At 38.5% G+C, this 17,538-nt stretch overlaps 1 protein-coding gene across 1 annotated transcript in view; it reads right to left on the bottom strand.

Moving 5' to 3' along the window:
* LOC148845844 (uncharacterized) overlaps positions 1-14,891 on the bottom strand; it is a 46,552-nt gene extending 31,661 nt beyond the window's left edge. The window contains exons 1-2 of the mRNA XM_088953958.1: positions 14,527-14,891; positions 11,252-11,417 (exon numbers count right to left, since the gene is read on the bottom strand). Coding sequence (XP_088810084.1) covers positions 11,252-11,407 — 156 coding nt within the window. The 5' untranslated portion in view covers positions 11,408-11,417; positions 14,527-14,891. The remainder of the gene's footprint in view (positions 1-11,251; positions 11,418-14,526) is intronic.
* Between the last annotated feature and the right edge of the window lie 2,647 nt (positions 14,892-17,538).

Here is a 17,538-nt window from a genome sequence, read left to right as displayed (position 1 = left end):
AAGGAAGGGGAATTCTAAAGAGAGATGTCTGAATTACGAATCGCTCTTAATACTCGAAATGACTAAGCATGATGATTAGAGACTCCATGGATTATAAAATATTTTGGCCATACTTTATGGGAATTTTGAAAAGGGGCACTTAGACAGTGCGAGCTCGGCCAAGAGCTGTTGAATACAGTATTATTCAATCATTTGAGAACCGAACGAGCAGTAGATGAGTTTATAACAGAACAAAGAAGCCTAACCTTCTGTTTAGCCAAGAGAGGAATCAATAATAGGTGGTTTCATTAGAAGCTAGGGCGCGGAGCCCGCTACGCTCAGTCAAGGAACGAGGAAAAGCAAAATGGAATGAATGGTTGAAGCGACTGATGAGTGAGAGCGCTATGAAGAGCAAGTGTTTTCTCAACGCCTCTGTGGACGACCTCTCCAGGCGGACCTACCATCCCGTCAGCCTCGGACAAAGACACCAAGTTATGTCTATAGCTAAGGGAACTCGTATCCAGCATCAGAGAACAACATCTTGTTGCGCCACGCTACCTTACTCGTTAGGGGCGGCCTTACTCTCAACGTCTTTAGACACAATGATGGCTTCGCCATAGAATAGATCAACCCAGTTCCCATTCTTTTCCGGTGCACTCGCTTTGTATCTCCGACACACAAGGAAGGACGCGGTGGGAAGGAAGCAGCCCTAGCCTCTGTCCGGCCGATCATTCCGCTGGCATCTCTCATTCACGCCCCCGTTTGACTGCCGCTCGGGGATGTAGTTGTAGATACGTTAGTCTTGGTGGGTCGTTGGCTCCACTTGTTATCTCCTTCTACGACATGCTGTTGTCGTCGCCATATTTATTCCATATGTCACTTAGTCATCTCTGCCTCCCTGAGGGTCAGCACCTCCGAAAGAAACGGAGGACTTCATTCGGTGACTCCGCGATCGCCCTCTGAACGATCAGAATAAGGTAAAGCTTGAAGATAAGTTTTGTACTCTATTAATTTCTCAGTTATATTCCCATACTTGTCTTCAAAAATTCTTCGATTCTTTTTCTTTCAAACATTCCAGCAACCTACAAGCGGGATACGACTCCAGAGCAATCTAGCTTACTTGCTTCCCCTCAACTTTGGCCGTGAAGGAAAACTTTCCGCAACAGATTCTGGCTAAAAGCCTAATATTCCAAACTTTCAAGCTTCCTCTGCCCAATCCCCACTATTAGTACCCCACAAATTGATCTTTAATTTCAATTCAAACACCTCCAACTTTGATTCCTGCAGAAGATTTACACCTAGTGCAAACTTTCTTAATACAATCATGACTATTATTCTTCTTCTTTCTTATCTCAGCCCCCTCACAATCCAGGAAACCAGAATCATTCTCTGAAACCTCTCTCTCCCCCCGAACCCTAAAAGGTGGTTATGCCTGTCAGTCCTTATCGACTAAACCATCGTCCCTCCCTTTCCCCTTCTTTCCACACCTCTCCCCCCTCCCCTGAAACAATTATTTTTTTTTATGATTTTCCCTTCTATTTTCTCTAATTGTTCTATGTCTCTCCTCACTGTTCCTTCCCCTCCCAGGGAAAACAGCTTGAGAGATTTACCTACCTTCACCTGTCTCTCCACCAAGCTACCAATATCTACCTTCCCTCTCTCAGAACATTCTTCCCCTTTTTCTTTCCCTTCTTCAACCTCCGCTGAAATTTCTCTTCCTTCCCCCAACCCTTCACCACCCTTCTTCAACTCTGAATTCTCCCTCTTTACATACTGCCTTCTATTATACACTTTGTGAGCTTCTCCCCCACTCCTCTTCCTCTTCCGGATAACTCCCTTCCTTCCCACATCTTCAGACTCCCTGCCCACCCCAGCTCCAACAACCTTCAAGATTCCAGCTCCAAGAGAAGAAGGGGAAGCAGGAACTACAGAGGGCAGGGAGGAGGGGAAAGACAGGGTTTCCAGACTTACCGTCTCGGTGGGGATAACAGAGAGGGCCTTGTTTTTCACTTCAGCCAGCTCGGAAGGGAACCCAAAGTCCTCCTTCGAAGTTCCATCATCAACGCTATCAGGCTTCCTTGGGATAGAGTGCAGCACACAAAACCTGAGTCCTTAGTTCTCTGTAGAGTAGGATTGGAGCCCTCGTTCACCACCGGCGTTGCAGAGCTCATCACATTCTCTTTATCACCTGAACTGGAAGAAGATCCCTCTATTCTCTCTTCACCATGAGCAGCAACTTTCCTCCCTTTCTCGTATATAACCACCCAGATCCATTCTTTTTCGACTACATCCCCAAAGCTTCTTGCTCGAATGGTTTTCAAAAAGCTACACTCCCCTTGTTTCGAACAGGCAAACCTCTTTCCACTGCTGCCTTTCACCCACTACCTTTTCTTCTTCTTAAACCTCCTTTTAAAATCAACCGCTAACCGATTGAGGCGGTGGTCCCCACCCTATTTCTTCACTCTAGTATTTCTTGAACTCTTCCTCTCCCCGAAACCTTTCAAACCTTCTCCCTCCCTTCAGACTTTTGCCCTCCCTCCAGCTCAACCTCCCTCCCACCATATGTTCCTTCTTGCCCCGCCCCATTATCTCTGCTTTGTCCACATGTACATCACCGCTATTAGAACCCGCCAACTCATCATCCCCTCTCTCTCCCACCTGACCTTTTGTCTCCTTCCCCTCTGCCATACTCTCTGTTCTGACTTCTTGCGTATCCCTGCCTTTTGATTCCCCAACTTCTTCTGTTGTCATCACTTCTCTAGCATAATAATTACTGACCAAATTATTCGACTGATTCACAAACTCTTGCTGCTGAACAGAGACATCAGCTCCCTTGACAATCAATCTCAGTTCATAGGCTTCACCTGCGAATTCCAATATCAACCTATCTGGAATATCAACAAAGCCCCTGACTTCGACTAAAATCCTCGCCATATCGAGCTTCTCCCAAGTTCTATTCCTATCATCCTAATTCACAAATCTACCAAAAGCCCCAACAATTTCTTCAAACGCCAAGATGCTCCAAGCGTGCAGAGGAATTCTGACCACTCCAATCCAAATCGAATACATCGCTCTCCCAGCAACTAGCTCTCCAGCCGCCGGAAACCACCAATCTAATCTTAGGTCAAACTCCCTCTCATTTGTCTTCCCATATTCCAATACCCATTCTGCTGCTTTCCTATTGTGAAACATAAAAAGAAGAAGACCTGCATTCAACCTTCTCACTCCCATCAACTTCTCTTTCCCCCACTCTAATGCCACAAAGGTCTCAATGTTTTCAGTCTCCATCTCTCTTCCCACCACTCTTCCTATCAAACTTGCGTGAAGAACCTTCATCCTATCAGACTTCTATCTTACCTACTTTCCTGACATCCACAGTGATCTTCACACCAGCTTTCTTCATCTTCCGACTCCCTCACAGCACTGCCAAGGCTCGAGCCCTCACTTCCTCACTCCGCCCTCACATCCAGTGAGAAGGCTTGAGTCTTAATAGATTATTTAGGTCTCAGCCCCTAGAGAAGACTACCTACATAAGAAACACTAGTGAGGAGAAAGGCAAGTATAAGGCCTTCTTATTTGCAACATGTCACAAGTGTTTACCTTATCAAGGAAAGTTTCCCAGCAATTAGCTTGAAGTTTGGTGGATTAGGGTTAGGGAACATCCAAAAGAAGAACGTTGCTTTGTTAGGGAAATGGTTGTGGAGATTACCTAAGGATAGAGAAAAGTTGCGGGCAAAAGTTATCATTACTATTCATGGGTTTGCGGTTGATGGCTGCGATTCCCGGATTTTGGCTAGGGCCTCTAGAGTTTCTCCCTCCTAGAAGTCCATCCATACAATTTTACCATCCCTCTTGCCATTTGTCAGGTATAACACCTGTTCTAAAAATTATGTCAAATTTTGGGATCATGTGTGGTTGGATAATTCTCCTTGGATGGAGCAATTTCCCTCTCTTTATCCTATTTCCAATCGTAAGGATAAGCCCATTTCTTCTTCCACTATGCTTTCTATTTGCCGTTTGGGTTTGACTGGGACTTCAAGAGAGGGCTTTGTGAGTCAGAAATGAGTGTTGTTGTGTCTATTCTCCAAAGGTTGAAGGGATAGTCGAATTTGGACTCTTACTTCTTCTGGGTCATTCTCTTGTGCCACTTTCTTTTCAGCCTTAATTCAACCAGGGGATAGTTTGGAGATGCCTTTTCTTATTAGGAGGTTTGGAGCAAGCCTATCCCACCTTGTGTGGGTGCTTTTTGTTGGGAAGCCTATTTGGAGAGAGTCAACACTTCCAAATTTCTTCACAGAAAAAAAAAAAACAAATTGGTGCTTATCCCCTAACTGGTGTTCTCATTGTAAGGCTGATGGTGAGTCTTGCTACCACTTATTAATCTCCTACCATTTTATTTCATCAATATATGAATGTGCAAAGCTTGTTTACCTTTAACTTTGTTAGTTGGCCAAAGAACAAGGGAAGATATTTATGGAGATGTACAAAGGCGGTTGTGTGTTGGACAGCATGGGAAGAAAGGAATCAAAAAACCTTTCTTGATAAGCAGAGAAGTAGGGATGCCCTAATTGAAATCATTACAATTAGGGTGATCCACTGGGTGAAGTCTCTTGATCTTTTCGATAGTGGTTGCTGACTGAGCTCCTAGTAAGGCTGTAGTAAGACCAATTTGGTCCCCTCCTCAATGTGATGAGAGTAGTCAAGGAAATCCGGATCCCTCAGGCATAGGGGGCGTCTTTAGAAATGAGGAAGGAAGAACCATTACTGTCTAACTGGGATCAATTGGTGTAGAGATTCTTTGAGGGCTGAAATAATGGCTATGATGAAAGGTCTTCAAAGGGCTACAGAGCTAAACATTCAGAAGCTAGTAATTGAAGGAGACTCAAAGTTAATTATTGAGTGGTTGAAGAAGGTAGAGGAGGCTGGATGGTGGTGCCATATTAACAAGAAAAGGAGTACTTGGTTGTCTTGAGGAATGGAAATCAATGTGCAGCGGGTGAAAAGAAATGCTAATTCATTCACTGACACATTAGCAAAGCAAGGGTGGGAAGGGATCATTTATTTTGGGCAATATTGTAATTTTGTTGTTTGTATTTGGGAGAGTTAAGAGAGTTTATCTCTCCCCTTATCCCCTTTGTACATTTTCTTTATTATTATAATAAATCAGTTTTTGTACTCCAAATGTCTTTCACTGGGAATCCACCCCTTGTAGGTTAGGCGAAGCAAGGATTTTGAAAGAGGAGCAAGTGAAGAGACCATCCAGTGAAACTGACCAAACTCTAGAGTCCTCAAGAGAAGGATCTAGGAACACTTGCCCTAACCACATGTCTTTGAGTGGAGTCTCCCCTAACCACATGTCTTTACCCTTAAAAGTAGAGAGAGCAAAGAGGTTCGGAAATTGGTCCTTGAGTGGAGTCTCCCCTAACCACATGTCTTCCCAGAACCATATTTTATCACCCCTTCCCACATCAAACTTGCTAGAATTAAGAAAAGTAGGATAGACTTCAAGAATAGCTTTCCAAGGAGAAGTTGAGGAAGAGTAGGGAGCAATTTTAGCATCCCAGTCATTAGCTTCCTAAGTAACCAGTCAATTTCTAACCTCACACTCCAATAATTCAGCAAACCCCAAAAGTTCACCCTCTTCTAGTTTAATCCCTATATTCCACTTTTACTCCAATTAATCCTCAAACCAGTCGGGCCCACAAAGTTAGAAAGGGTATAGGGGATCTCCTTGCCCAATTCCTCGCTTGGCCAAGAAGAAATCCTTTGCCACACCGTTGATAAGAATTGAGTAACAAATGGAGCTGAGATGACACACCCTTTAATCCACAATCTCCACTTTTCTCCAAAACCAAGCCTCTCTAGTACTTCTAGAAGGACTTTTCAATCCACTAGGTCATACGCTTTCTCCAAGTCCACTAAACTCCAAACACTTCTCTCCTCCTCTTTTCTACAACACATTCATGAGCCACCAGAATTTGATCCACAGTTTGCCTACCTTCCACAAAAGCACCTTGAAAGGGTGAGATCACCAAGGGTAACACCTGTTTAAGCCTCTTCAACAGAACCTTTGAAATGATTTTATGAGATTCCCAACTAAACTTACTGGTCTGAAAACATTTGGGGTTTTAGCCTCTATTTTTTTGGCACCAATGCAATAAAAGTAGGATTTACCCCAGGTGAAATCTCCCCTTTATGAAATAATTCATCAAAGACTTCCAGGAGGTCTGATTTCAAAACATCCCAACACTCTTGGTCGAAAGACAATGAAAATCCATCCAATCCAGGGGCTTTGGATCTCTCCATTGAGAGGATAGCTTCCTTTATCTCTTCCATGGAGGAATTCCTTTCTAATATCAAGGGTTATTCCTCTAGATTCTGTCCCAATCCACAACTAGCAATCTTGATGTCACCCTAGTTGATTCTGAAAGGAGAGCCTTGAAATGATTCACAAAAACCCTTCTAATCTCCTGACCTTCTCTTATCTCCTGGCCCTCTCCTCCACCCTATGAATGGTGTTTTTCCTTCTACCATTTGCAAGTGAATGAAAAAAAACTTGGTATTACCATCCCCTTCCACAAGCCGTTTACACCTACATTTTTTGTTTCCAGCAAATTTCTTCCTTAAGATGTTTTTTCAATTCTTGCTTTTGGCTCCATCTTTCCTCTCTTTCCTCTTTTGACAAAATTCTAAGAGCCTCTCTCTCCTATCCAACTCCTCAATCCTTGAGATCAGTTTCTCCTTGATTCCTTCTACCCTTCCAAATTGCTCTTTACTCCAAAATTTTATTTTTTTTTCCTTTAATCTCTTTGGCATTCTGGCAAAGGACACTACCTTCTTATTTCAAACCACATATTCTAAAATCTGAAAGGATAAGGACCTCCATTTGAGACTTCTTTCTCAATGCAAATGGGACAATGATATTAGGGTCGCCCACATTTCTTTCCATTCATGACAAAAGAGGAATCTATCCAGTTTAGAGCAAGTTAGGGGAGCTTTGGAAATTTGACCAGGTAAAATCTTCTTGCAACAATGGGAGCTCTCTCAATTCGAGGGAGCCAACTAATTCATTAAATTTCCTTATGCTAGTAGTGATTCCATGATTAGTATTATTTGTTTCCTCCAAGAATCTAATAACATTGAAATCACCACCCACAAACCATGGACCCTCCCATAGACCCCTAACAGCAAATAACTCCTCCCAGAACAAGGCCCTATCTTTATACGAATTAGGTCCATAAACATTTGTTCAAGCCCACTTTCAAACATCTAACGCTCTTCTGATTTTTAGGGAAACTAAATATTGGCCAATTAGCTCCTCCATACAATCCATTTCCTCATTCTTCCAGATAGTAAGAATCCTCCCTAAAGCTTCCCATGAGGGTGCAAAGGACCAACTGAGACCCCTGGCTTCCCAAATACTTCTTATGCATTTCCTATCTAGCATTGACAGCTTGATCTCCTGAATCATAACCATGTCTGATCTTTTTTTCTGAAGACTTCCTTGATTAGCCTTCTTTTTTTTTTGCACTTCCTAAACCTCTCATATTCCAGCTTATTATTTTCATTTCAACAGATAGAGAGTCCCTATAAAGATGTCAAATTCAAAACTTCCCTTTCTCTTGCTTTCCTCCTTTCCATAGTTTATACCACACTTCAGTTTTTCAATTTCATTCCTCTTTCTTTTTCCTTTGCTTACCACTTTTCCTCCAATAAACTTTAGTTTCCCCTTCTCTCCTTTCCCCTACCCCTTCTTTCCTTTCTTGATCTGGTTTTGCCTTGCCCTCCTGAGACTCATTCGGATTTTGACAAAGGTCCTGAAATTGGGAGGAAGGGTGGTCTATATCAAGCCCCACTGACTCCTTTTCTAATGCCAAGGCTGCTAGGCAAGGGGAATAACGTTAGAGCCTTTAGAGGAATCTACAATATGAGGCAAAACAAAAACAGGGGCAAGAATAGAGGGGGGGAAGGGGTAGTGACTCCCTGCTCCTAACTATCATAAGCCTTCCTTTGTGAGCTTTCCACCAAGTAAGGATCCTTGTTAGGTAGCACAGGTACGGCATCCATTGACTATTCCCCTAGCGCTTCTTTACTAGGATTGGTGTTTAGACCAAGATCCGAAGTACGAACACCCTGAGCCTTCTTCACCTCTAATTGTTTTCCAAGATCTCTTTCAGCTACATTTGAGTCCACCTCAAGAAATGCCCTAGGAAATTCGAAACCCTCTTCTCTGGAAACCAAATAAGTCTTGCTAAGTGGGTCTACAAATAGGAGCTCCATTTCCAAAATCTCATCATCCCACACCTTGCAAACTTTAGTTGTATCAACACTTCCAATGCTAGGGATTTGGTCTACCCCGTAGTCTTCTTCCTGTCTTAGATCCTTCCAGTCACTATCTTCTTCAAAGTCATCATGCTCCTGCGGCTCCTCCCTATAAAACTTTGGGTTGGGTTTGTCTAGGGTTGTAGCATTGTTAGACACCACCGGTTTCCACACCCAATTGCAGTCTAAGGCCACAATTGCTTCAACCAATCTACCTAAAGCTTTGGGAGGTTTCCTGGTAGTAGGCATCATTGCTGCATCAGCAAGGGGCTTTGGGGTCGATTGAGAAGATGATAGACCGTAAGTAGTGTCCCCTGCCCCTTGGACTAAACCAGCCACCTGACCCTTTAAGTGGTCACATAACCTAGGTTTAGACTCACTCAGACCAAACATTTTCTTCAGTTCACTCGTCGGGTCTCTTAATGGCGCCTTTTCAAAATTCTTGACCCGTTCGATTTCCAAAGCTGTCGACTCAATCTTCTTCCTCAAGTCTCCATCCCCTTTGACCATTGTCACGTCAGCAACATCTTCTTCCTCCTGCAACCCTTTCCATAGCCGAGTTTCTATGGACCAAAGCAACCAGGTTGTGTAGATTTCTCTGTCAATCTCCATCTTAACCAGATCATGTAGATTTCTCCGTCGATCTCCATCTTCACCTCTCTGGGTATACAGCATCATGCTTTACCCCAACCAGTCTAAAGGAAGTTTCATTGAGGTTTGAGAGGTCCAGATCTTCCATGGTTCCGCCACACAAAGGTTCTAACTTTTTGAAAGTATCCTGAGTCCAAACATGAAAGGGGAGCCCTAGCACATTTAACCGAGGGATTCCCTCCCATTCCACCTTTTTGCACTCAGACTCCACTGTCTGATCACCACTAATCCTTCTGAAGTCTAGATTGGTAACACATGTATTTCCTCCTCATCTCTCATTTCTAGTAGGGCCTTTCCTTCTTGGAATGAACATAAATCGAAGGGAACTTTAAGGCTTAGCCTAGTTTTGATCGCCTCAGCAGTACAATTCCAGCAATTCACTTGTCTATTAATGTAGACTACAAATTTTTTATGTCATTCCAAGTATCTCTGTCTTTCTTCCTGGCCTGCCTCCTCATTTACCTCCTTCCCCGATTGGCTTTTGCAATTTTGTATCTTTTGGGTCATCTGAACACCTCCTCTCCAAAGGAATTCCTGCATGGCTTCCATGAACATAATCCGTCACTTACTCTGTTTTCCCAAGGAAATGAAGACCAACTGCTTTTCTCCCCTCCCTAAACCATTCTGTTAACATTATAAACCAGCCCTTAGAGTTAAATCCATGGTTTTCAAAACCGGACTGGACCGGATGGTCAGATTGGAAAAACTAGGAACCGGTCAAGTGACCGGTCCCGTTTTACCCCAGAACCGCTATTTCGCCAAAAACCGTTGATTTGGTCAGTAAACCGCTGACCCGAGTGTTCAAACCGTCCAACGGTTTGGCCTTTTTTTTTTGTCAGAACGGGCCATCCATTCGGTTCGAACAGTCGGACCGTTCGACCCAGGAACCAGACCCCTGACTGGTTCATTGTCCGGTTTGGTTTTAAAAACCTTCGTTAAATCTCATCTCAGCTACGGATAGCTTTCCATTCTTCTTGAGGGTGTTCTTCCAGTACTGTGCTTTCCTCGACACCAATGCCACTTAACTAATAACAAAAGGAACTACGGCCCAACAACACAGAAAATAGCCAATACAATAACATAAAATAAACGCCCACACGAGTAACCAACTATTACAATAATGGGGATTAGAAGAAAGAAAGAAAAGAGAGTTGTGTGCATGAGAAAGGGTGTGATTCAGAATCTGATCGCTTACTTCATTGATCAATATGGTAATAGAATGCAAATTATAGTCAAACCTTTAATTGCATAACATAATTAAGAAAACCATAACACACCTTAATAGTTAATATTCAACAAGAACATATCCTTTCTGGTTGACTAATCATTGTATTGACCAAACAGCGCAAAGCAATTAGTCATTGCTTCACCACATTGATAATATTGATATTCAAAGAAGATAGGAAGGTGATTAGTAGTCTTAAAAAGGAAGCAGACATGAGAAGACAATGTTAAAGTCTCCTTCCTACCGATACACAAATACATGAAAAGTACAATAAACAACCAGTACATAACTGAGATAAATCTTGATTAGCCAACAACCAATTCCCAGGGGAATACACAAGACTGGGGCTGACAGCTAGAAAATGGTCAGTGACTTCAAGGCTGGCCAATTGTTTCGGTTTGGAAAGGAAAGTAGTGATCAATAGGGATTTAACAGGGATGGCAAAAAAAAACTTTCACTGGAGAAAAATGGAATATCCATGGCCAATGTTATAAAATAGTAATAAAACAAAGATAAATTAATAGAGAGTTATGAATAAGATAGTTCTAAGGAGATCTGGAACAAGCTTAGCCCACCTTGCACGGACTGATGTTGGAGGTACATCAACAAAAGAATGGAGTTATAACACATGACAAAAGCAAAGCTGCAAAATCTTGCAGAAATCTATAGTTCAATTCAATCTAGTATACCACAATGACATTTTTATGCACACACAAGGCTAGAATCCCTATTACATACATTTTCTTTTTTTTTTTGTTTTTTTTTTTTGGAAGAAGGTAAAGTATCCTTGTTACATTTTCTTTCAGGACCCAAATATATAAAGTTACATGTATATATGTATAAAATAAGGTAAAGTATCCTTGTTTCTGCAAGATGCTGAGCATTACATCTATGCCGTGGTACATCCAGAAACTATCCTCAAAGACATTCTACATATGGTAACAACTAACTGTTGCCCATGAGAAAAACTAAAATAGATCACAAACAGCAAATTATTTAAGACAGCTTGTAATAAATAAAAAGATTACATAATAGGAAAGTATAGTAGGACATTGAGTGATTTTAAGAACTTACTGTTAGCAATACAGCAAAAATGAGAGAGCTAATGAAGCCTCCAAGTATGGTAAATAACTCTGAAGATGCCAATTTCTTCCTATACGTTTCCTGAAGTGAGAGAATGACAGAAAATAGCAAAAATGAGTATAGCATGGAGCTCCCCAACCCTGCCATGAATCCCAGGCTGCAAAAACAAGGAAACATGTATGAGAAATTGAACCTTGAAATCAAAAGAAAAAGGAACTACTAAATAATCCAAAACCTATAAAATTCTAATCATTTATCTGTACAAACTACAAACACAGAAATAATGTAGCAACCATTATGATTGAATCTAATGAAGTTAAACAATGAAGCTCATGTTATTTCCCAAATATTAAATGCTTGCATATGTTATCGTGGTAATTGTTGATGATGTGTTTGGCATGTACATGACAGATATTGGACTACAAACTTAAATATAAAAATTTGGGAGCAGGTCTACTAGTTGAGTTCTTAAGCAAAGAAACCTAAATCATCCAGGAGATTTTCCAATTTGCAAGATGTTGGAGCCCAAAAGGGCCCCACATGATCCTCTGTCCACCTTTTGTTTATAGGGATTTCAGTGTCAAAACCCTTGGCACATATCCAGAAAAGTTGAGGGGAGAACAAGACCTTGGGCAGCTAACATCACTTGGTGAATGTGAATACAATGCAGGGAATATGAATTATACTGTAATGGGGATCGAACACATGGCTGATCTAGAGTCTAGACTATTTCAACTAGGAAATTATTTTCTTAATAATATCGCATTTAACCAATTAAATAACAGGAGGGAGATTGATGAGTACTCCATTAGTGCCTAATGTTGCTAAAAAGATTTTGAGAAATGCCAATTGGAGATTTGGGACAGTAATGGAAAGGTGTAAGTTAATGAAGCCAGAATGTTATGGACCTTATGGTCAGAAATTTTATTTTATTTTATTTTTGATGAATGGAGTATTCATCAAAAATATTAGATATCGGTATCTTTAGTTAAATTATAATAGTGTGTGAACATGGATACAGTAAGATTATGATTTCATGGATTCATTTATGATTTAATTAGTAGTTTTATTAGGTAGGAGTCTTATTTGAGTAATAGATTGATACAGAAATTAGGCTTAGGAATCGCACTCTCTTAGATATTGTAGGTGCTGTTTGACTTTTAGGTGTTGAAAAGTTTAACCATAAAAACAGATCTTGTTGAGGATGAAGGAGGCCCTCCACTCTTTTAAGTGATCTTTCTCATTGTTTCTCCATTTTATGTTATTTTTATTTATTAAGAGGTGGTGCTGGCAGTATTGCATGGACCCTCCTAGATGGATGAAGTGTTCATGTTGATCAGGTACTGGACTCCAACACTCCATGAATTCTTGAAAGAAACTTCTATATGACATTTTTTTCTATAGGTCGATAATGCTAAATTTTAAAATATATAAGACTATTTTAACAGTATATACTTTTCAATGGATGTCATAGACAGCCCTTGTTGCTAATGTTTTTAATATACTGCAATATGGTGTATTGATGGCAAGGTCCTTATGTTTTAAAGCAAATGATTAGGGTTCAAGTCTCTTAATTTATATTTTCTTTAAAATACATGTGTAATAAGGTAATATGTACAATAAAGAGTCATTAATTAACACAAGATAAGAGGTGGACTAATGGTAACACCGGTTTTCCAGTTAAACTGGCCAGTCAGCCGGTTTTCACCAGCTTTTTAATTAAAGCGGTTATTGGGGTATGACCGAACCAGCCAAGGTCCCCGGGTCATGGTTCAACTGGGCCAACCGGCCAATCCAGTTTGATTTTCTAAACACTACCTGTTGCTTCATCTTGCAAAGCCAAACTCCTGGACACAAGTCAGATTCCAAAACCCATGTCAGAGTCCAGTAACACTGGGTGCAGGTATTACAAATGCATGTTCTCAGCCTCTTCAATCTCCAAAAAATTGACAATGGGGTATTTGAGAAATTTTGGGGAAATTCAGTTCCTACTAAGTGGAAGCTTTAACTTGGATAACAATATTGAGAAAGAACCTGAATAAAAGGCAACTAAAGATGACAACCATGCAAATGTGCATGATGTGCCCCAAAAAAAGGTGTTTTAGTTCATCTATTGTTGTATTGCTAGCTGCATTCAGGGAGTTTTATCTTTTCTTTATTTCAAAGAGATTGTACATGCCTAACCAACCATTAGAGATGCATTTTTCATGAGGGAAATGGACAGAGAGAAGCAGAAGGATTTTTGAAGAAGAAGCTAAGTCAATGCAAAGATTTCTATGGGTGTAATCAGGCCCTAGTTATAAGACAACTTACAAGGTTCAGAAAGGTTGATATTGACAAGAACTATTTTGATGTTTTGAGGGGCGTCTTTTTATTTTTCATTTTTTCTTTCAGAGATGCACTTCCTCACTTTTTGTTGCTCTCCTTGCTTCTTTAAAATTGTATAACTTTTTCATGATTGATGAAAATTTTCCTTATTACTGATAAGTGATAACATCAAAAAAATGTGTAATGCTGGTGCATCCAAAAATGAAAAGTACACACTACCCAAAAAAAAATCACACTGAAGCCCCTTAATTTGTGGAGTACAAAATGAAAAATTCACTACTTATGAGTACAATATCTAGTATGTGGAGACTCTTCATTGAAGCCCCTTAATTTGCACCACCACAAATCTTAAAACCTATTTTAAACAAGAGAGAACTTTAGCCATTATCTTCTATGTGATCAAGGCAACACAATTAGGCCTGCAATCTATCAAAGTCGCCACCCCTTTCTTCCTAGGAACTAAAGAAGATAGGTGTCAATAATGATCAAACGGCTCGTTGAATAAAGAAACAACTGGAAGCTACCCTAGAATTCTTCAATTTGCTCACAATTACTACACCACTGTTAGTTCAGAAAGAAAGCTTAAAGTAAAGAATCCAAGTAAAATGGCATTTAGAACCAGTTACCCCAACTTCCTATTCTGTCTCAATTCTCGAAATAACAAGCACAAAATAATCATGGTAAACAATTGATTAGAAATACATTATCCTGATGAACATCTAAAATTTCAAGATATTTCCATTATCGTCCCTCATCATAAGAGACAGGTCCTCAAAAATGTACAGTCCAAGCTGAAAGCCTCAAACCTGGAAGTTTCGTTTAACCCAGAATCTAACATAAGTGATTCTTTACTGGGAAAAGAATCAATTCTACAAGAAAAAGTCAAAAACTGAGTGTATAATCAAACAAATCACAGAAGTATTATATATTGAGATTACCTCTCCTTCTCCCCTTCCCTCTTGTTCAGTTCTTCCGCGGTTCCACGCAGATATCAGCGCTTTTTAGAGCTGTCAACGGAGTTCAAAAATCCGATAATCGACCCGATACCGGTCCAGGCTTTTTATCAGATCGGGATTCATGAGGTCGTGAGTCTCTTAACCACATCCAATCTGATTACCTGAGTCCGATTAAATTTTACAATCCTCCGTTTCCTTCTTTCTGGTTCAGCTCTTCCGCAGTGCTCGGTGACGGCGCAGGGGGTGGATTCGAGCCGAATATTTGACAATTTTAGCTTGGTTTCACGAGACTAGAGTTCGAGCTCAAGTTGAGTTCGAGCTCAATTCGAGTAAGCCAAAACCTTTTTTATAAAAATTAAAATATATATATACGTATAAAAAATAAGGTCAATTAGGCTTAAATTCGATTATTAGCGGGATCCGTGAGATACACGGTATTTATTAAGAGAAAACTAAATAATAGAAAGGGTCATATATTAAAATATCCCTTGTAGTTTCATGGATTTACTAAAATCTACCCTATAGTGTCTTCTAATAAAATTTTTATAATACAAAAATAACAATAATTAATTTCAATTAGGTTTATTTATCAAACTAATGAAACCAACCAACCCGATTAACTCGATTCAAGTTTGTTGGTTTTCTAGTATTTTAGGTTGGCTTTGGTTCAAAAATTTCCCAATTCGACCAAGTTGGATTAGTTTCACTTTAGCCATTTGTAAATCAACCAAAATCGAACGACATTACCATAGATACAACTTGAGTGGATCGATTTTCATAAAAGGTTAATCGGTTTCAGCTGACCAACTAACTAGGTCAATTTGGTTGGCCAAATAGCCTACGACCGAATCGAACAAACTCATGAACACTCATAATTTTAACTAAATTAATAATCTTATCTCTCATAAATAACAATAGTTTAATCTCCAATAGTTATTGAAAATTTATAACAAAAATACACAATTATTGAAAATATATTGATAATGAAAAATACAATATTTACAAAAATACAATAAGTACTAAAGATATATTAACTTATTCAATAAATAGTATAATCTCAAATAATAGTTTAATCTCTACTAAATATTAATCAATAACTTAAAACAAAAATACAACAAATTAAATTTAAAATTTTTAATAATATTAATTTAATCTCCAATAATTATTGAAAGTTTTCTATTAAATAACAAAACAACATAAATTTATACATAATCATTGGAAATACATTTACCACAAAAGACAATAAATATTAATTTCGGTATATATAATTATATAATAAACATAGATTAAGAGTTTAAAATTACTATTAATAAATATTATTTTTTTGAAGGTTATTTTCTCAAACTATTACTTGATATAAGTAAAATTAATTATTTACAATATTATGTAAAAAATATTAAATTATTATTAATTTCAATATTATGTTATAATTATTTTTTATTATTTAAAATTTTTTTAAATTTATTACATAATTTATTTAATTTAACTATTTAAAATAAAGTTATGTTAAATATTTAGTTATTTAAATACTTAAATAATATGTAAAATAATTAAATTTTTAAATATTAATTTTTTTAATTTAATTATCCATAAAATCATAATTTATATGATTATTGCATATTTTCATTATTAATTTTGTAATATATTAAATTATTATTAGTTTAAGTATTATGTTATAATTATTTTTCTACTTTGAAGAATTTTTTTAAATTTATTATATAATTTCGTTATTTTAGCTATTTAAAATCTAGCTATGATAAATATTTAGTTATTTAAATATTTAAATAATCTATAAAATATTTTAGTTTTTTTGTTATTTGAATTTTGTTTATTTAAAGCTATTGCATATTGTTAAATATTTAAAAAACATTTAAATTGATAATCTGAAAAAACATAATTTAAATTGTTAATACATATTTTCGTGATATATTTTGTAAAAATGTAAAATTATTTTTTGTGTTTTTAATAGTTATTTTAAAAGTTATTTTATATTTTTTAGAATATTTAAATGATTCTTAAATTTTTTAATCCAAACTTTGTTTAGATATATATAGATAAAAAGTATGGGAGAGGATAAATAGGAATTAGAGATAATTTTGAAGATAATTTAGAAGATAAATAGAAATTAGAGATAATTTTGAAGATAATTTAGAAGATAAATAGAAATTAAAGATAATTTTGGAGAAAGTGGGGGAGGAAGTTTAGGAGTAATTTTAGGAAAGGGAAATTGTCCAAAACCCACCATTACTTTTTATGAATTCTCTTAAACTCACCATAACTTTTCAAAACGTCCAAAACTCACTATATTAGTTAGATTTTATTTTCTAAAATCCACCATCCGTTAGAACACCGTTAAAATTCAATGCCGCATCAATCTAAATGCATTTTTCATGATTAAACTGCCCCTTAATGGTGAGTCAGTTGTTTTTTGACTGAAATTCCTCTCTGAAAATCTTTCTTTCTCTCAACCCAGAGTGTTCTTTCTCTCAACAACATGCTTCCCATCCGACTACTCAAGACAAGCAAAGCTAGTTGTCCCCGATGGCATTGAACCCCCCTTAAACACCATCGGATACGTTTTCTTCTCATTTGGTTGACTGAAGGCCAATGAATTCGACTCAACCAAGATCTTTACCAACTCCACCTGCGATGCCACAAACACCTTATACGTCACCGGAGTGCCCACGTTCATCAATGTCTGCATATACTTCACTGTGGTGGTCGCAGCGATAGTTCCTCCACTCTATGGGTGTCAAACGGGACTGCATGAAGTTTCTCCTCATAGAGGCAGATCCTTCGCATATCCATGGCATTGCACGTGAAAGATGCCACCACCGGTGATAAAATCGGTAGTTCCTCATGTGGCAGTTCACACCACGCAAGAGCAAGTAGTTACTCTAATTGCAGTGGCAACTCTTTTGCGTATCCATGGTGTCGCACGTGAAGGCTACCACCACTGGTGATAATAGCAGTAGTTCCTTGCAATAGTAGTTT

The sequence above is a fragment of the Nelumbo lutea genome, chromosome 7 (assembly GCF_056320005.1).
Source record: "Nelumbo lutea isolate HS-2025 chromosome 7, American lotus-T2T, whole genome shotgun sequence".
Lineage (NCBI taxonomy): Eukaryota > Viridiplantae > Streptophyta > Magnoliopsida > Proteales > Nelumbonaceae > Nelumbo > Nelumbo lutea.
This window is presented reverse-complemented; position numbering and strand designations above follow the sequence as displayed.